Source organism: Cupressus sempervirens, chromosome 3, assembly GCF_028749045.1.
Source record: "Cupressus sempervirens isolate cs-2001-9-10 chromosome 3, ASM2874904v1, whole genome shotgun sequence".
Taxonomy (NCBI): domain Eukaryota; kingdom Viridiplantae; phylum Streptophyta; class Pinopsida; order Cupressales; family Cupressaceae; genus Cupressus; species Cupressus sempervirens.
This window is the reverse complement of record NC_143120.1, coordinates 17,293,759-17,315,409: the sequence shown is the minus strand read 5'-3', so window position 1 is coordinate 17,315,409 and position 21,651 is coordinate 17,293,759. Positions and strand designations below refer to the sequence as shown.

The 21,651-nt window shown below is 35.5% G+C and overlaps 1 protein-coding gene across 4 annotated transcripts; it reads right to left on the bottom strand.

The window, feature by feature from the left end:
* Positions 1-11,606: 11,606 nt before the first annotated feature.
* LOC149564516 (BES1/BZR1 homolog protein 4-like) lies at positions 11,607-16,090 on the bottom strand. Of its 4 annotated transcripts, none has more exons than XM_089818059.1 (4): positions 15,982-16,090; positions 15,620-15,895; positions 13,027-14,051; positions 11,607-11,934 (listed from the first exon to the last, which is right to left on the bottom strand). In XM_089818059.1, the coding sequence occupies exons 2-3, from the start codon at positions 15,833-15,835 to the stop codon at positions 13,041-13,043; spliced, it is 1,227 nt and encodes a 408-aa protein (XP_089674185.1). In that variant the 5' UTR covers positions 15,836-15,895; positions 15,982-16,090; the 3' UTR covers positions 11,607-11,934; positions 13,027-13,040. The 4 variants fall into 4 exon arrangements, with proteins under 4 accessions (XP_089674185.1, XP_089674187.1, XP_089674186.1 ...); XM_089818061.1 differs by having other exon boundaries at positions 15,990-16,090; XM_089818060.1 differs by having other exon boundaries at positions 16,017-16,090.
* Between the last annotated feature and the right edge of the window lie 5,561 nt (positions 16,091-21,651).

Here is a 21,651-nt window from a genome sequence, read left to right as displayed (position 1 = left end):
AATATTACCATCAAGGTTTGGAATGAACATCAAAACATAATGTGATATTGCTATCAAGATTCAATTGTGTAGTTTTTTAGTCAAACTTAATGACTTGTGTTACATGCTCATAGAGGTTCACAGGAACTCATCTCTCATGAGAATGAAATAAACACTTGGCACTCATTGCATCTAGGTGATGTTCACATAGATGAAGCATCAGGGTGCAGTGAGCACTAAGTGTTCCTTTCATCCCATGAGAGATGGGTTCCTTTTGAACCACTTCTCGTAAAATATGAGCTAACAAGTTTGACTCAAAAACCACACAATTGAATCCCTATACCAATATCACAATTTGACTTGTAAAGAATATCTCATATTCATCCATTTAAACATAATGATTGGTAATAGACATATGAATTCATTTGTAAATGTGAATATAATAGTAACACAAAATTGATAAAAAGATCTAAATAAAATGAAATAGAATTCATAAAAGATTACAAAATACCACAAACTTCATATAAGATTGTCTTTAGATATGTACTGCTAAATGCTTTGAACCTTTTATTCTTTAAAATGTGGGATATAGAGATGCATATGGATTTTTGACTATATCTTAAAAAAATAGGGAAATGAGTTAAAATGGGTATAGAAGCGTAAGATGGAAATTATGAAGTATGCAAACTTTTACTTTATAAGTGAGAATAAATTAGGTGAAATTTGGCAAAAGATTAATTTTAAAATTAAAGTTGGGGTCTTTCATTGATGTAGCATTGGTCTCAAACCTACAAGATTGGCCTAAGTGAATGTTAAAATCAAGGTAGGAATGAACATCAAAAAATAATGTCATATTGCTATCAAATTCAGCTGTGTAGTTTTTTAGTCAAACTTAATGACTTGTGTTATATGAGTAGAGGTTCATATGAACCCATCTCTCGTGATAATGAAATGGACACTTAGCACTCATTGTATCTAGGTGATGTTCACATAGATGAAGCATTAGGGTGCAGTGAGCACTAAGTGTTTCATTCATCTCATGAGAGATGGGTTCTTATGAACCACTGCTCATGAAATATGAGTTGACAAGTTTGACTAAAAAACCACAATTAATCCCTATACCAATATCACAATTTGACTTGTAAAAAATATCTGATATTCATCCATTTAAACATAATGATTGGTAATAGACGTGATAAATAATAAATATATTAAAACATTTGACACATAAAAATTGATAAAAAGATCTATAAAAAAAATTGAAATAGAATTCGTAAAAGATTACAAAATACTACAAACTCCATATAAGATTGTCTTTAGATATGTACTACTACTAAATGATTCAACCTTTATATGAATAATGACATTTACACCTATGAATGATGATATGTACACTTACTAATAAACACATCCATACTAGCTAATAATAAAACTAAACATCTACACAAATAAGATTAAGGTTATTAAACTACATATACATAACCTTTTTGTACGAAAAAGTCTCAATAATTCACAAAACTTTTGACTCTTCCAAAACGGGAGGATTGTTTAGAATTTATTGTGAGTCTTGAAAGAGACCATGAGTCCACTTTGGAGCATAATCAAATCCTTTCCATTAAAAAAACATGAACTAAAGCTTTAGTCAATACTACTAATGTCTTGGAATCCAATAAATGGGCCAGCCCTTGATAGGATGGATGGTTTTGAGTGCTTTCTAGCACATTTATGCCTCATATTTCCATAGCTTCCATGTGACATCTTTCAATGTTTGATCTTTGAATAGGTGATCTCCATGGCCCCCACAAGGCATTGAATGGTGTGGTGGAAAGACAAGGTTGGTACTCTATAATGGGGCACACCATGGAAGATGTGCTCTTTCCTAGGGCACAACCATGTCACCATGTCCAAACCCATGATGGGGACTCCTAGACAATGTGAGGGAGACCTAGTCAAAGCCAAGGAGCAATAATAGTATTAAGTGATGAATGCCCATGTAGTGCCATTATGAGGTAGGAGTAAGTACCTAGTGGAAACAATAAGAGGAAAAAGGCAGGCTTCCACTAGGTAATATCATTAAAAGGTGTTCCCCCACACATGACGGGGGAAGGGGACATACAAATATATTGGCCATTGCTCTTGGACGGTGGAATTATTTTATTTTTTTCAGTTTATTTTATTTTATTATTTTATTATATTTAGTTTGGGCAGAGGAGAAAGCAGAGGCGCCTGCGCAGGCGGCAGCAGCTGTCACGGGTGATCGTACGTGTGAGCGTGGGCCCCACCACCTCCGCCATGGTAACAAGTATTTTTTTCTTTTTCATTTTTTCCTTTTTAACTCCGTGTGCTCGCACGTGTGAGAAAACGTGGGCCCCACGAACGCCGCAATGCACGCGGCCACTCTCGCACGTGCGACCGGCCCGAGTCCTGCCAGCTGTCACAATTAAACCGAGCGCTCTGACATGGTGGTAACCGTGCACCAACCCGGGTAAGAGGCCTCTGGTAAACTTTTTCTCCACGCAAGCAAATAAATGGAACGTTTCAGATAAAAAAATTTCACTTTAATTTTAATTACCCGTTTTGGATGACTGGAATTGTGGGCCCCACTGTATTTCACGGCAGTCGCCAGAAATAAGTTTGACGGTCAATGAGAAATTTGTACGTTTGTTTTTATTTTATTTTTAAATGAACCCGGATTCGAACTCGTGACCCACCTGCCGAGCCCTGGAAAGCAAATTAAGACGCCGCTCTTTATTATTATTATTATTATTCTATAAATTGATTTATTTTATATTTTATATTTTCCTTAATTATTTGATATTGAGTTTTGGGGAGGTCCGTGATTCCTGCGTTTTGATGCTGAAAGGTGCTAAAGTAATTTAGAATATATTTTTTAAAAATATTAAATGATTTAAATATGTATTTTTTATTATAATATAAAATGTAAATAGGTTGAAAAATTAAATGGGTATTGTGAGCGTGATAGTTAAGTTGTGTGGTGTTTTTGTGATCAAGGTTCACACTTGTTGAGAATCTTTCAATGACTTCTCCATTTGTGACTTCATTCATTCACAGCTTAGTTCAAAGGGATTTGAGTACTTAAAAAATAAAAAGATTGTATTTCATCAAATTAAAATATTTTTGTCTTTTATATTTATGTTAATCTTTTTAGTTTTATTATTTTGAACAAATATGTATGACACTAAGGAAATATTTTCGAGATTAATTTAATTGAATGCATGTTTTTCATGTTTGTTTGTCAACCCTAAAAGATTTCCACAATCCATCATATAGAGAAACTTGTACACAATCAAATCTAAAATATGTTATCTCTATGTTAGTTTCATTCATTAAGGCTTTTTAGAATTAAGTAAAAAATAAATCTATTTTTATTATATAAGAATATTATCAAAAAAAAAAAAGATTAAATATGTTGTAAATACAAATTGTCTATTTTATTTATAGTTTACTTATTGTTTTGTATCATTCAAACAAATATTTATAAGATTAAGCAACCATTTTTCACAATTATTTTATTAACATACATGTTTATTATTTTTGTTGTATTATTTTTTTGGAATTACATATTATGAAAGCACATGTAATAAGGAAAATAGCAGTTCCTCTGATAAAGGAAAATACTAAGATAATAGCATCATGTAAGTAGCAAGTATAAGCATGATATCATAAGATATAAGACACAAGTGTGATAACTATTAGATGATATGTAAATGCTATTAAAATGTAATTGCAACCAAAAGAAGGAAGGTAACTAAATACTAGACTTTCTTTTACAAAAATACATCGCAATGCTCTTAATAGGTTTACTAAGGTCATTATACACTCAATAAGCCATATTCGAAGACTAACTCAAGAAACATAAAGCTAAACAAAAGAAAATGCAATAAGCTACAAATTTCTGAACAATAATAAGAAAGAAATGCAGACAAGAGAAAATATGCCCTAACCCTTTTAAGATAAATTCAATCTACAAATCAAACTCAATGTATGCTTCAATAAAAGATTGTAATACAATCACACAACATTAGTGTTGGAAATAATCAAGACTAACAAGGTTACTGAGAGGAGAGGGGTGAATCAGTAACTCTAAAACTTTAATTCAATTTCTGCATAATAATATTTTTACCATTCATCCATCTAATCTACTGTATGTATGAAAAGATAAACATCTATAACACATGAACACACAGATTTGGTGACCCAAAAACCTTCCAATTAGAAAGTAAAACTGGGGTGGGGATGATACCCACAAAACTTCAATACTGCAGTATAAAGTTGGCCGATTAAGGCTTATAATGATCACTTCTGATGATCTGCCCTGTTAGGAGCAAATAGGATTGCTAGATCCACCTTGTTAAAGGATTTGCAAACATACAATGAAGTATGCACTCTGTTACGAAATTTACAAAAGACTGTTAAGTCTACCTGGTTAAAGGATTTAGAAAACTGATTCACCAGTTAGGATGAAGCAGTGAATCTGATTACAATTGATTGCTGATAAGATCCTTGTGCTCTGATCACCTGATGTGACAAATATATCTTTTCTGCATCAATGTTGACCATGCTGTATTCTTCTGTTCTGCTGGTGATTCGCTTTCCCTTTTCTCAAAATATTGCAACATACCACAACCAACTATATTTCTTTTCTTTTTTTCTAATTTAGCATCTTATTGTTTCAAATGATATATACCATTCCAATATTTACACTAGCAAGGTCGGCCAAAACACAAGTGAACAAACATTACTGAGTCGGCCAGGTGGTAGAAAACTTGGGTTCCATAAATTGACTTGATGACCTTTTGACACTCGACATCCACTACAATACACTGCATCATCATGCACTCGGTAAGAGTAGAGACACGGTCCATACTAATCATTTTAAGTAGCTTGGAACTCGGTAACCATTGGTGACTCGGTGAATATTATGTCACTCGGTAAAAACTGAATCCATTGATAACCTTCTTTACTTGGTAAATATTGATTCCCTTGTTTACTCGGTAAACACTGATTCCTTCATTTACCTTGTTTACTCGATAAACACTGATTCCTCGGAGAACACTGTTCTGCTCGGTAACCACTAACTGCTCAGAGAACACTGTTCTACTCGATAACCATTAACTGCTCGGAGAACAATGTTATGCTCAGTAACCACTAACTGCTCGGAGAACACTGTTCTGCTCAGTAACCATTAACTGCTCGGTATCAACTGTTCTGCTCGGTGTGAACTATAGACTAGGTGATGAGCTCGGTAAGCATTCAGAATCGAATAAGTGTTGTGACTAATGACAAATATATCATAATTCCAACAATTAGCTCCTGGAGTCAAACATGTTCACCACTAGAATTGTCGTTCTACCAAAAGATTGGTTCGTCAAGAAGCTCTTGCACATCTCACTATTAACTAGTTAAACATGATCCACCTAGTCCACCATGTAACTCACCTCGTATATGCTCTTACATTGTCATAGACTCCCTTATAATATCATAGATGCTCTTACACATCTTATACATGTCAAAATTGTCAAGTAGTTTAGTTTGTCATCCTAAGAAATCTCTAGAATCCTTCTAGTTGGGTAGCCTTTTCCATATGGCCCAATATTTATAGCACTTAATTATATTGAATAAATGCAATGACTTTTAGATTTTCAAGGCATACAACACCTAATCCTAATTGATCAACTGATATTGCAAATCAAGTCTAGATTTTTAGTTTTTCTTGAGATGACATTTGGCTAGGATAAGTGGATTTGAAAACTGTATGCAAAACTGTGCCAAGTTGCATCTAGTCAATGCATAAAAGACAATCTAATTAAAGTGGTCTCAAAACATAAGGGTAAATGTTTAACTTGATGTACATGTAAACTACTATATTAGAATGCATGTCAAAGTAAAATAGATAGTAGACATGAAAAAATAAAATTTAGAGATAGAACTAATACAAATTCAAACATCAATTATAATATGGGCTCTTCACAGTGAGTGACCTACACCAAAAACTTGCCAAAGAGAAAATTCACATAATGAGAAACATTTATCTCACATTTAAAATGGGAAGTATCTACAACTTACCTAATATATTCAAGCTTATCCAAAAGTAGTTTGAACTTGACTACGAAAGGACAACGCCAAAAGATTGAAGGTTCCCTTCAACGTGCTAACGATTTTGATTACTAATGAATAACTTGCAAAAAAATTAAAAATTAGTACCATAAATACCACCCTCCAATTGACTAAATCCATTTGTTGTAACCAATTTAAAGTAAGGAGAAAACATTATTACTATGATAAACATATAAATTTGATTGCATCCAATTGTCAAAGCCAATTTCATGATTGGATGGGTTGTGGAGTTCTGTCTTTTCCATGAATATCCTAATCCAAATGATGTCTTGTCCATGAATTGGATGAAATAACCATCATGTCAACCCCTACATTGATCCACCGCTCAAATCACCAAAAAAAAATTATTAGAATTTCATTTCTAATTTGACCTCAAATTTAAATATAGTATTCTAAAGTTGTGTAATCAAAAATCTCGAGGCCTACATTGCTTATGGTCCTTAAACCTCTTCTCCTCATATATCATAATTAGGATAGCTTTATTGTGTCTTCAAAAAGAATATCTTATAGTATAAAACATAAATAATTTGAAAGAACCAAAAAAATTTCCACTTAAAAGACATGTGAGTTCAAAAGTAGAAGATATTAAATACAATAATTATAGTATGCATAGATCAATAATTGGTCATTATATTATTCTTAAGAAAAAATTATAAGTTATAATTAAGCCGATAGGCTTCTCCTATGGAGCAACGCTCCAAATTAAATGCATTGACTATCTCACGCACAGTTAGCTGTCTCACGGGAAAATAAATAAAATCTTGTGGCGGTATAGAAATATCTGTTTGATCATTGCAGATTCCTAGATTTTAGCAGATGGTTTATGATGCCCTTTGCATCATAAGCTCAATATTCCAACTCTATTTAGTCATTGCATTCAGGCTAAAGAATAGATGGCTAAGAATAACTTGGGATCAAATCATTCTTTACGGAAATCTCGCAGTTAAGGGATTGTTATGTGCTAAAAGAAATAACCAATTGTTCACTGAGATAGTTATGTATGAGAATCATTATGAATCACACCAATGTGACTCCCCACAATTTCCTTCATATAGATTTTTCATAGAGTCCACACGCCAAAAAATATTAATGAAGTGACAAAGATTTCTTAAGTGTTGCAGTGAATTAAAGGACACCTAGTATGAATTATAACTAGCATAGTATAAAGTTTGGCCTCCTTTAGCACTCTACTCATTGTTAATCCTGGAAGGCATTTGGGGGGGGGCTCAGATGCTTTTTCTTCCAATTTTTCTATGGTTGCTATGATTTATGTATGTTTTACATTATGAAGATTTTACTTATTGTGTGATTGAGAGCCTATTTGTGATTTTTGAGAATTTATTATAGCTGTGTGCGGTGGAGATCTCTTGTGGGTACTGCTAACACACACACACACACACACACACACACATTTCAAATTCTTTGAAATATTCTATGCAGGTAGGTATTATGATATATGTATGTTTCGAATTTCAAAATACATCTTTTTAATTCTAAAATATATTTGTTTAGGGGTGGGGATGCTAGTGGGTATTGTATGTTTCAAATCTTAAATTTTGTTGGGGTGAAATTGGAGTTTCCTATGCATTTTCGAGGACATGCTCTGGTTGAATTTTCTTGGAGATCGGTCATGTGTGTTGTGATATTTGTATGTTTCGACTTAGAAATGCATTTTATTGGGGTGATTTTGGAGTTATGTCTCCTTCTTAAGATTATATTGTTGTTATTTTTTTCTCTGACGATCTGTTGTGGGTAATGTGATTTATTCATGCTTGAAATTCAAAATGCATTATTTTTCGGAAGATTTTGATTTATTCAACTCACTTTTTAATGGGTATTGCTAGCTCTCTCTCAATGTGCATCAAATGTTAAATGCAATTTATTTTGCATATGTGGAGTTTCTTATCCTGTTCTTCTTACTGATTTTAGTCATCTTTGGGGGAGATCTGTTGTGTGCTTTTAATTTCTCTAAGGTTTAGTTTGAAAGTGAGATTTTAAGGTCATTTTGGAGTTTCTTATCCTCTTTTGAAGGGTTTTATAGCTTTCTTCTGATTGAGATCTTTTATGGGTATTTGATTTATGTATGTTCTGAGTTATTGATGCAGTTCAGAGCTATATCCAAAATGAAGACAATAGTCGAAGACAATCTAGAGCCCACTCCATGGCACCCATTTCCAGCAAAGATATTTCCATCAAATGGCGAGTATATGCGAGCTTCACAAATTTTTCAGTGCTCCTACCTGACCTGTGCTTCACCCCTGAGGTTAATTTGCTCGTACATGAATAAGAATGAGCTGTTGTGAATTAAAGGACACCCAATATGAATTATAACTAGCATAGTACAAAGTTTGGTCTCCTTCAACACTCTACTCATTGTTAATCCAACACTGTGACAGCTATGAATCTAGGCTGTCAATGATTAATTGTGCCAACCTAGTGGCATTTTCGGATTGACCAGAGAATAGTGATATTGCATTTCAAAAAAATTAATCACCGAGTCAAGCTTGCTTTATAATTAATGTGTTGCCAAAGTATAAATAGAACCCATCGTAGTAATACGATACATCAATTCTTTTGAATTTCTACTGAAAGGAAAGGAAAATTAAAAACCAATGGCATGCATTAAAATCTTCTCTATCCTACCATTTTGTTTGGCCTTGGCAGATTTGTTTATGAAATGCACTCAAATTTTCTCTGTTTCCATCGATGAATTTTGTGAATACGAGATAATGTCACGTCCGTGGATTCGATCTGGGAACCAGAAAGCCAAATCCAGTTAATTAGCGTTTGTAGCTTGCTTTCATTCAAAATGTGTAGGTGAAACTCTTTTAGTCTTCCTGAGTCATTTTAATTGGATTACTTCTTAATAGATACAACCTCAATCTCAATGATATTAAGGAAGCCAAATTTGTTTAGGAAACTATTACATAACAAAATCAGAAAAATGTGCACAAAAGCTTGAAGAAGATTTGTACTAAAAGAACTACTACCAGAGGTGGTGTTTACTCTCTACGTATGTTACATGTGTCATGTATTTTGCATTCAAGTATGAAGCCTTGAGTGACGTGGACAACGAAATTTTGAATAGCAACAGTATAACTAGCTCCCCCTATAGAGACCCAGCATTGGATCAGAAGCTCTTCATTGCCTTTTAATACGCTTGCAATCATAGGTATTTATGTACTTCATTTCAATGTTTTGCTTTCAATGGGAAGTTACTGATCTGGTTTTGAATCGACTTTCTTGTTGTAGTTCTGACAGTTTGACGATGCTTATGCGTAACTATTTTTCTTCGTAATTATTTTTCAACTCTGCCTGCTGCTACTGTAACCAGCCAACACTCTATCACCTTACCGTGGACAGTTGTGTTCTTGCTATTATATGTTCATTTCTTAGCTGTGACTTCTCGAGGTCTTTGATCCAATCTCAAAGCAAATAAAAGTATTTAATTAAATTCACAGCTATTATTTTCAGATTCAGACATTTTGTGCAAATCTTGAATATATTTAAGTCCATCCACGTACTAGACTTTTGCTTGCGCCTCCTTCGCTCTTCATAATTTTGTTCAATTTCGAAGCTCATTGTTTCTTGTATTGTCCTACTATTAATAAGCGATAAAATTTTTTGAAACGTTTTTTATCAATGGCAAAATATATGTTCTTCGATACACTTGCATAAGTTTATTTCCCTACTACCTGCAAATTCAATTTTGAGACAACGATATTAATTTAGGGGATGATTTTCATCTTTTTTCCATTTCAAATTGCTTTCCTCTTTTAATTCAGTTAAGTATTGAAGTTGTCTTTAAAATCAGAATTGCCCACTTATACTATGAAATTTTGTTTCTTTAATACATACCTGTGATCCATAAAAAAAACACTGTAATGAAGGCATGTGCTCCTGCAAGCCAACTTTCAGGCAAATATGATTAATTTCAGTGGAAAAAAAATCTCTTTTACACACTGCAGAGTACATGAGAACATGTTCTAGTCATTCTGGACATGTAGAAAAGAGAAGAATGTGTTATACAACTAATTAGATTTTGTAGGGAGCAAAAGATTGTTGTAACCATTATAGATATGGCAAAGGATTGTAAAATAGCCATCTACCATAGGTCGAATATCAATATTAGTAATAAATACACAAACAAATAACAAATTTGTGTTTTAAACAATTTGAAACTTGGGCCTCTAAAGAGGAATACATGTAGAGTGGATGTACCATCAAATTTGGCACACTTACTTTTACTTACATGCAATGTTTCTATCAAATATTATGCATGTTTCAAATGACAATATATAATTATATTGTTAACTACTATTTAGCTTCACAAATACCTTTGTTTTTAAGCATTTTTATCAAACATTATCCATGCTTCTAATGACAATTTACAATTATATTATAAACTTTTATTTTGCTTCTAAAATACCATTGTTGTAAAGCACATTTGGACCACCGTAAACATTATACTCTCTTGACAAATAATGCTTATATATCATAAGAAAAATATGTTTAACTCTTTACTAATCTATGCAAAAATACTCTATTGACTTATCTCTTGAACCTCTCTCACGTACAAGTGCTAGTATATAAGTAGTTGATGAAGTGTTTCAAGTTTAGAATAGAATGATACTAACTCCAAGTAAGGCAACGATTTGACAATTCTAGAATAATTAAGCCATAGCAATAAATGTAGATTTGCTAATCATTGAACCCAATGCATAGCAATGAATGTAGATTTGTTGATCATTGAACCCAATGCTATTTAGTGACAAATATGAATTGATATAAGGGCAAATTTGTATAGTAGTATTCAACAGAATCCGAGGATAAGTTAACTATGCGTGCACATATTATTTGTGTAATAAATAGGTTATGAAAATTTATGCGTTGAAAATGCAGACAGGAGTGTGCCTACAACCCAAAGCAAACTTGGGTCACGAATGTTATATTCTGCTGTAAGGAAATGTTCTCGCAGAGTTCGAATATAATATTTTCAAAATGAACGAAGATTTGCATTAAATTTTATTATCAATGCTGTATTTTACAATGTTTAAATCAAACTGAATCGTATAATAGATTAATTAATTTAAAACCTTATAAATACATTTATTATATTATATGCATGGATCAATAATTGTAATAGATCATTTTATTATGAACGTTATTTTTAATTGATAATTGAAAAAGCATCTTACTATATGATTAAATATAGATATAAATAATTGTTATTATCCACTGAGATTATTTAAATTTTGATATGGTCAAACAAACTAAACAAACAAACGGAACTGCAAGCATGCACACCCATCCCCAACATGACAGTGACGCGCGTGGGTTGGATGATGGATCACGTTAAGCTGCTTTTTTTATTAAATTAAATTTAAAATTAGACAACCACGTGTTGACCAAATTGATAAAATGACAAATGAAACTGTAAAAAAAGGCTTTGAACGGACAAATGAAACATTCCACGCAGAAAACACTAATTGCAAGAGGAAAAAATTAAGATTCTATTACCCAGCTAGGTGGGAACAAGAAAAATGTAAAATAATCTGGACAACTCTATACATTGCAACGGAACATGAACAGGAACAGGCACATCAAGCCCGTAAATAAATTTAGGCAAGACAGGTAAAAGTTGCAGCACCATTATATGCTTTAAGCTTTATGCTTCGCTTCATTTGCAAACCTCTTCTCCAATTCCACATTAATAAAGACAATGCCGGATTCCGTTGGCCTTAAAAATCATCATCTGCACTACACATTTATATAAAGAGCTATACCTATCCCAAAGGGCCGCCGCCAATAATTATCCTGCACAAGAACACCATTCGAAAAAGGTCTTAAATTTTCGCTGCAAAACAAATTAGAAGAGGAGAATTAAGTGCAGATAATAATCTTCTGTAAGAACAGAGAACTTTATCCATTTATAAATTCAAATGTTAAATACATCAAGGAAAACACCCGTAAAAACTAAAAACCAACCATTGCCACAAAAACACATCTCTATCTTACGAAATGATAAAATAAATGCAAGGATAAAGAATCAGAATTGCTGATCAGTCCAGAAACCTACAGTTTAGTTCTAAGGAAGCAACAAGAGGAGACAACCATACACCATTTGGCAAGAGGGATATAAAAAAAATATAGAGTCAATGACTGATCTATAACTCAAGATTGAAGATTTCTACACTGTTGTGTTTCTTAACAAAGATTGTGTAAATTTTTTACACGCGAGAAAAAAACCCTTTAACAATCTCATTTCAGAAAATCCCTCATACCCGAAGTACCAATAAAATTCAAAATAAAAACATTGGAGACAACACTACATTTTAATTGCTGTGGACTGTTGAAATCTAATCTTTTAAATAAGATTGAAAATTTCCCGAGGAACTAAGAAATTGAAACTGCATCTAGAAGTGCAAAAATCGATAGAAAATCATTTTACTAAAGAAGAAACCAGTTGATTGAGTGTGTGACATTTATAAGAATGCTTCAAGGAAAAAAATCATACAGTGTGAATCTAGCAGCATTCTTAACAAGGAACAGCTGCAACTCGAATTTTAATATTGGATCGAGTGAGATTTCATAGACGAGTTAAATCAGAGCTTAAGCAGGTTGTTTGAATGTATTATGATTATCCCTGTTCAAAGAACGTCTACAACATAAAAGAGAGAAACAGCAAACAAAGGACTGGTTAAAATACAGCAGCAGACAACACTATAATTTACCCGCAGCCACAAACACAAAGTATTGAACAGCAGTACCCTGTCCAGCATAACAATAAAATACAACAAAATCGTGCAAAGTAATCAACAACAATAAATCAAAGAAATTTAACTTTCACCATAAGCATTAGCATCATCCTCTGTCGAACAAAATGACAGTTAACAGAGATATTCTTACCTCAAGTAGGGCGATCAGGTTGACCTCTGTCTGGAGTTGCCGAGCGTCAATTCGAGGTCATCAGACGCAATCTCTCCGCCGCACTCTTCATGAATCCTTTCGCCCTCCCACGGCTTCACAGGAACGGCGTTACCACACTCGAACTGGAAATCATCGGATCCTGACCCCGATCCAGCCAAGCCCTCGGTCACGTGAATAGCCCCGGGATGGGACGGCGACGACCTGCCGCTCTGGACAGGGGTCCACAGTCGGCTAGAGGAAGAAGATTCCGGCTGCTGCTGTTGCTGACGGATTCCAAAGAAAGGATTAATGGCGGCGGCAGGTACTGTTTGCTGGTGCTCCGCTCCGGCTAGGGTATGTTCAAGTCGCGCAGCGGGGCTGAGGAGGCTGAAGGTCGGAGAAGACGGTCCCATGGCGGCTGCAGGGACACGGACGCCGCCCACCCAGCGGCCTTTACTGGCAGTCAGGTCGAGAGCTTCAGGAACGACGACATGGCGTCTGACAGGGCTGGCCGGAGCAGAGGCTGCCATGAAAGCGTACTGCGATGACCAGCCGCTTATGGAGAAAGTCCCTTCGGAGGGCGCCATTACTTGGTCAGCGGCGACGGAGGAGGACGAGCTTTTGACGAAGGAATCCCAGTCTGGCTTCACGCGAGAGCCACGGCCAGTGGGGGAGCTGAGCGGAGGTGTGACGGGGGCGCTGCTGGAGCCGCCCAGGCGGAGAGGCGGCAGACCGCGTTGAGCATTGGAGATCACAGCGGTGCCATTGTTAGGGTTATTGAGGTTTTTCAGCCACGGGATCAGGTAGCTTCCGCCGCCGGCTGCTGCGTCGGCGTAGGAGGGGCCGGGGCTGGGGAATGAAGAAGAGGAGGGACTGGCGTGGTATGAAGGCGCCGGGCTGGGGAAAGAAGAAGAGGCGGGAGAAGTGTGGTATGAAGCGGCCGGGCTCGGATGGTACGAGCTGCACGGGCTCATTGACGCCGAGGGGGTGCCGCCTATTTCCATCCGCTCCGCAGGTAAACATCCCTGAGATTGAAAAAAACAACACGGGGCTAAATTATTGTGAGTTGAGTGCTCTATGTACCACATCATGCCATGTCGATAAAGGAAGCATACAGCGACAAGTAGTGAAGGTGAAAATCTATTGAATCGCCAAAATTAACAAGGCAATCAATGAGGCAACACTGCCAAAAATGTTGTCCTTTGTTTTAGAAAGAACAAGCCAAGAATGTGCATCACAGTCTAGCAGATTTGCTGTTGTAAGGGCACAGGCGTAAATCCATTTGAACAACGATATCGACTGGACTGTACTGAAATAGAGACACTTTAAAGTAAGAATAAAGGTTTAGTAATGGTGGCTTTAATAAACCTTCTAATCAACGCATTAATAAGGCAGGCTACAGAAAAAAAATATTAGAGAAGTTTCAGGAGCAATGCATCATAAATCCACGGTGCTGCTTGAGCAAGGGCAAATCAACATTGAAAATACAGGCATAAAGCCATTTGAACACCAGTCGGAAATCCATTTGAACAACAGAATTAACTACTAACTGTATCAATGGTAGCTTTAACCCTAATAATCGAGGCATTAAATAGGCAGACTAGACAATATATTAGAAAAAATAAAAATTCAGGCAGAAAAAAACTAGTTATAGGCACAGACACAAATTCATTTGGAGAGAAAGCGCAAATCCATTTGAACGCTAAAATTAACGACTAACGATTGAACTGGAACTAGAAACACTTTACAATAAGAATAGAGCAGACCGAAGATTATTAGTGGCAGCTTTAACCCTTCTATTCACGGCATTAACAGCAAGCCAGATAGAATAAATATTACAAAAAAATACTGAGAAAATTTCAAGTGATGTGCATCATATATATATTCACGGTGTTGCTTGAGCAAGGGTAAATAAAAAATAAAAATACAGGATTAAATCCATTTAAACTCCAGCCGTAAATCCATTTACTCTCCAGCCGTAAATACATTTGAACAACAGAATCAACGGCTGAAACTGATCGAGAGATACTTACAGTAAGAATAAAACACATCAAATATTATTAATGGCAGCTTTAACCCTTATAATCACAGCACTAACAAGAAGCTAAAGAGCACAAATATTACAATAAAACACTCAGAAAGTTCCATGAGATATGCATCATAAATCCAAGGGCAAATCAACATAAAAAACGAAGGCGTAAATCCATTTGAACACCAGAATTTACGACAGCGCCGTACTCCGCTGGAGACAATTTTCAGTGAAAACATAAACACAACGAGATCATAAATGACAGTATTCCGCTTCTACTCAGAGCCTAACAATTTAACCTGAAAAAATACACATTGATCAAAAAAACTCAGAGAACAAAAATTTCCATCACAAACCCACAGTGCAGCTTGAGCAAGGGCAAAGCAACACTAAAGATCGCCCGCTCGCCCGCGCTTTGAAATGCAAATGCACCGCGCGAGCAGATCTACAAGGCGCACGACAATTCCACCGATTCCACAGACAAAAATAGGCGCTGAATGCGATGCCAAAAAAATTCGCGGACTAACAACAAGGGCGAGAAAATCATCAAAACGAATAATATACCTTGCGATAAGTCGTGCCGTCCTCCTCGACGGTCCAGCCGGCCTCGGACGCGAGGGCTTTGAGCACTTCATTGTTATCGCAGTGCTTGGGGAGCTTATAGTTCCCGTACATCCTCAGCCCCTGGTAGATCTTCGCCGCTATGGCCCTCCTCCGCCTCTCCCTTCTCTTGTTGTTCTCCCGCTCCTTCCATGTCGGCAGCCGCGAACCAGATGTCATCTCCACCACAACCAGAGATCCAAAATCCAAAATCCAAGACAGAGAGATCGCCTTGGATCTCTGTGAAGCAGGTAAAATAGCTACTCAGAAATGAGAAGAGGGGAGAATCATGGGGGGCAAGTAAAGAGATGTGATAATGGAAGTACCTACGTACAGATGCAATTCCAAATGCGAATAATACCTACACGAGAAGCGTGAAAGGCTTCCTCTTCCCCCACCCTCCTTCCTCGCTCGCAAATGGCGAACTAAAGCCCTTTCCTGTACGACCCCAGAAAAACTATTATAAAAACCTCGGAAGCCATGAAAAACGCTCCCACGTCCACGTCAGCGGAGCCAGTGCGTAAAATAATTCGCTCCCTTATGGGTCCCCTCGCAGGCCATGCTTTTGTAGGTGGCCTACCTCGAAACCGTGGGTATCCACTCCACGTGGACACCCGTAAACAGTGGATCTCCCTTCCACGTGTACACCCATCACCGGCGATTCCTTCTCAGGCCGCCGGGAAAGTCTTCGTGCGGGTAACTAGGGTGGGTTTGTGCGTGGTAAGAATCAACCATAAGTCTCCGTCCGGACAGACATAAAAGAAAGCAAAACAGTCGGACTTACAGACTCAACTGACTGACTTATCTTATAATCCAAAAGCCAATTAAATGATTCCAATCTCCGGCCAAGAAGAATCCGGCGGTCTTCATTTCCACCTGCTTTTGCGGAGATTTGATTGGGACAAAATTGTACTCGCCTCTTAAAACGACCTTATGCTCATTCCCAACACCTTGGAATGCATTCCACACAGCTCGGAGTGCATCAGGCTTAAGCTATTCCCGTCGATTTTAATAAATAGCAAAGGTTTAATATATAATTGTTAAAATTGGGAATTTAAAGTTAATTGAGAGAATAGAGTGGGGAAAAAATCACACCAATGCCATGTTTATGTCTCGCATGCGGTTCTTCTTCTTTATTATTAAAGTGAACGATTAGAAACGAAGTATTCCACGCATCATCTCAAAAGATGTTTTTGGCTACAAAAATGTGATCCCATTTCGGTTACCTTTCATCATTAGCCTTGTGGACTTTCCATACCTGTGATCATATGATTTGCAGTTTTAATTTTATTTAATTTTAATTGTATGGACAATTGTAATGGTTGATTTGTTGTAGATGGAGGATTATTAGGAAGGATTATGGGGGGCATATTAATGGTTAAATCTATAGAACTAGTTTAACCTTGTATTTAGTTTTTGGTTTGTTTTGAAGAAATGATTTGTTTGTTTTGAGGCAATGATTTGATAAAGTTACACAGGGCATGTGGTACCTTTTTTCGTGGGGTTTGATCCTTTTATCAATTCTTGTTCAATCTTATTTTTACGATTACATACATCTAGATATTCATCATTGTCTTCGTTTTATTTAATATTAGTTTTCATGTATATGCTTATTAGTCTTTAATTTACATACATTTATTTTGACTCTCTTATCGATTCTCATTGTTTGCAGTTCCCTTAGAGTCCTCTCACATACGCCTAGGCATTCATTATTATCTTTACCTTATCTAATATTTATTAGTTTCTACCTAGATGATTTATTAGTCTTAACTTACATACATGTGTTTTGATTCTCTTATCCATTCTTATTATTTATAGTTGTGTACACTTAGGCATTCATCATTATCTTTGCCTTATCGAATATTAGTTCTCACATACATGATTTATCAATCTTAACTTCATCATTATCTTTGTCTTATTGAATATTAGTTCCCATGTACATGATTTATTAGTCTTAACTTGTATAAATTCATTCATTGTCACAAGATCGCTTATTTCATGTCCATTTTATTGTTTTATTTATTTATTTTGATTTATGATTTGTTTTGGATTTTTCTACATTTTTGTATTTGATTATAAGGATTAAAACTTTGAAGATTATGTTAAGGTTCGTGGGTTGAATGGCTTGAAAGGGTGAGATTCCACCTTGTATGCTAAAAAATTGGCACACTTTTATAAACCCTTATTCTCAGAGAATCTCATGGATCAGGAAGCTTAATAGGTGGTTTATAACCCTCTATCCATGGCATGCAAGAAACCAAATAATGTGATTGTGGCTCTCAAATGAACCCAAAGATAGAGACCCTTGCAAGGTTCACCGTAGAATGAGAGATTTAAATGAATATGCAATGCAAAGTAAACTAGAATGAAGATGCAAGATTAAGCTATTATGATAATGCAAAAAGAAGAAAGCAAACTAAGCTAACAAGATGAAAGATTACTTCCTTCTAGTTAAGATAGATGTGCTATTCTAAATGCAATGAAAGGAAATACTCATTTAGAATGCAAGTATGCAAGAGTGCAAGTGAGTGCTCAATTGCTCAAGAAATCAAGAATAAAAATGACAACATAACAGTAGCACGAAGACATAAACTTATGGAGAGTGAGGAGAGCCTCCTTTTAAAGAGACCTGAACGATAGAGATTAAGAGACAAAAAACAAGTGTGGAGAATTTTTCTTTACTTGATCCATGTGCTCAATATTCTCAAGAGGCAAAATGGATGGATAAGATTAAGAGGCAAAAGATGAGTGGTAGAGATATAAAGCCCTTTTAGTAAGTCAAGATTCCACTCACCTTGGAAAGTGTGTATTTAAGTTGTAAATAAAATACTTGTTTTCTTTTTTTAAAAATTGCATTTTCATGTGCACATAGAATAAAGGGGATTTTTTAACTAATTAAAAGTGACCATGTTCTTCTAATTAAATAAAACTTAGGATAAGATGGTCAAACTATAAGATAAAATCAAATAAATGATTAAATGATGTTTTGGTCAAGGATTAATAATTGATTAACTATGCAAATTTTATTAAACGTATAATGTGGTCTTAACATGGAGACTAAAAATGTTGAAAATGGGGCTCTATTCAATTTGTAACAATAGTAAATACAATATTAGGTGATGTGAATATCATAATCCCGGAGGTGTATATCGTGCCACTGGTTTAGAACGTCCCTATGCTGCTACCGTTGGAGGTACCCTGTTAGCCCACATGGAAAACTCCTCCCATGATCACCCTTGGTCTCTCCCGACTCTACTTGTTACCAGTGATAGGCCTATTGCTGTTGGGTAGGAGGTTACAAGGACTGTTGGTAAATGAGGTAAATATCAACTGTGACTTTCTCAACTCGTGAATCTGCTATATGTTTGATCTTGGGTGTATTATGTTTGAATATGTATTGTAGAGCTAGTTCGATACAGTGTTGACTCTTCCTTAATCAACCATGGCATATAATGACTTGTTGCCTACCGTCAAACACAAACTTCTTGTGTGTTGAGCTGAGGTGATTGGCTTGATTTTTCCCATATGTTCAAACCGAAGCCATTGCTTTGATCCCTACATTACTTCTCCTTAATTAGCAAAGGAAATTCGATTTACACTTCTTGTCATACCAATATAAAATGTCCAATACTAATCTATATGTGTTAGATTGTCTCCAAACCTTGACTATCTAGTAATCTTCCAATGTGAGGTAAATTTCACAAGAAGACTGGGGCTATGTTCAACTTCTTATTTCTCAAGGGGTTTCATCCTTAAGAAGAACACAGTCACATTTAAGAAACCATTCGAGATTTTTAGTAATATCATATATTTGTTGTGTCAATCCCAATGTAAAAGCTTTCTTTTATAACCTCAAAGTGTGGGGAGAGACAAACCTTTTAGCAATGTGGGATAAAAGACTATTTTGTATTTGAGTCACTTAAGTCATTTTGTCCTAAAGTAACTTTAAACAATAAAGTACTTTATACTTCAACTCAACAAAATAAAGTGACTTTAACTTTAGGATTCCCCATTTAAAAATCTCCTCAACTAAAACCAAAACTCGTGTGATTGGTTGGCATCCTAAATCACATGTTGTTAGCCTATCCGGATGGAAAGATAGACCTAGAAAAAGAAACTAGAAAAAAGTTGAAATGCCTAAGATCAGACAGAGGTGGTGAATTCATCTCCCATGAATTCAACAATTTTTTTATTGAAAGAGGAATCAAAAGACAAGTATTTTCCCTTGGTACACCACAACAGAATGATATAGCAGAAAGAAGAAATAGAATTGTCATGGACTGTGCAAGAACCCTGATGATTGAAAAGAATGTTGCTCTCAAATACTAGAAGGAAGTTATCAACACTATAGTTCATACCTTGAATAGAGTTTAGTTGAAGAAAAATTCAAACAAGACACCTTATCAGCTATGGTATGGCTACAAACCTAATGTAAGTTACTTGAAAGTATTTGGCACCAAATGTTACATTTTGAAAGAATCTAGAAAAGGAAAATTTGATCTAAAAGGTGATGAAGGCATATTTCTAGGATACTCTTGCAAAAGTAAAGCATATAGATATTTGAATTTGTCCACTCACAAAATTATAGAGAGTGCACATGTTAGAATTGGTGAATTTGCAGAAAAGAGTGAAGAAGAAAGCAACAAAGAACCTAAAGATTACAGAAGATTTGTTTATTACGAACCTAATACCCTTCCAAATCTATCTGAGAAAAAAGAAGCTTTAACTCCTGAGTCCCCAGAAACTCCAATGGTTACTAAGTTGCAGGCAATGCAACCCGAGCTGTAGGGACTCGAGTCATAGACAGAAGGACCCAAGCTTGAAATTGAAATTCAAGAAGTAGATGGTGGAACTCATTCAAAGACCAAGGAGCCTGTGTTAGCAAGATATGTCAGAAAACATCATGCACCTGATCAGATCATTGGAGACAAATCAGATGGAACAATGACAAGAAGCAAATTAAAAGTACATGTTGACTTGCTGAATTGGAACCTAGAAGTGTTAAAGATGCTCTAGAAAATGAAAGTTGGATTGAAAAAATGAATGAAGAGATAGAACAGATAGAAAATAACAAAACTTGGACTCTTGTTCCTAGACCCAAGGAAAAAAATGTAATTGGTACAAAATGGGTATTTAGAAATAAACTAAATGAAGATGGAAATGTATCAAGAAACAAAGCAAGATTGGTATGCAAAGGTTATTCTCAAGAAGAAGGTGTTGACTATGGTGAGACTTTTGCTCCTATAGCAAGACTTGAAGGTGTTAGAACTTTACTAGTATATGCAGCACATAAAGGATTTAAAGTATATCAAGTTGATATTAAATTTGCATTCTTGAATGGAATCCTTGATGAGGAAGTCTAATTGAACAATGAGAAGGTTTTGTAGATCTTAGCAAAAGAGACATGGTTTGCAAACTATACAAAACATTATATGGTCTCAAGCAAGCTCCCAGAGCTTGGTATGAAAGACTCCGTAGTTACTTGGTACATATTGGTTTTCAAAGGACTAATGATAACAGTAGTCTATATATCAAGGAAGGACCCAATAAAAAGATTGTGTTAGCAAAAATATTTGTTGATGATATTCTGTTTACAGGAAATGATGATTTATGCAAAGCATTCTCAAAAGAAATAAGTAAAGAATTTGAGATGTCCATGTTTGGTGAAATAAAATTCTTTGTTGGATTGCAAATATAGTAGAACAAGAATGGTATCTACATCACTTAATCTAAGTATATCAAGGAGATACTAAAGAAATATGGAATGGAAGATTCAAGACCAATTGGAACACCTATGTCTAATGGACATGAGCTTTCCAAAATGATGATTCCAAAGAAGTAGATAAGACCGCTTACAAATCAATGATTGGAAAATTATAGAATGTAGTTCGCACAAGGCCTGATATTGCTCTAGCAATTGGAATAGTGGCAAGATTCTCAACAAATCCCAAGAAAAATCACATGATGGCAATCAAAAGAATCATGAGGTATCTGAA

Bases quoted from the DNA above. Each gene is read 5' to 3' on its own strand.
- LOC149564516 (XM_089818059.1), bottom strand. From the start codon at position 15,835: ATGACATCTGGTTCGCGGCTGCCGACATGGAAGGAGCGGGAGAACAAC. The intron at 14,052-15,619 runs GTATATTATTCG...TTTCAATCTCAG, and splicing joins ACGGCACGACTTATCGCAAG to GGATGTTTACCTGCGGAGCG.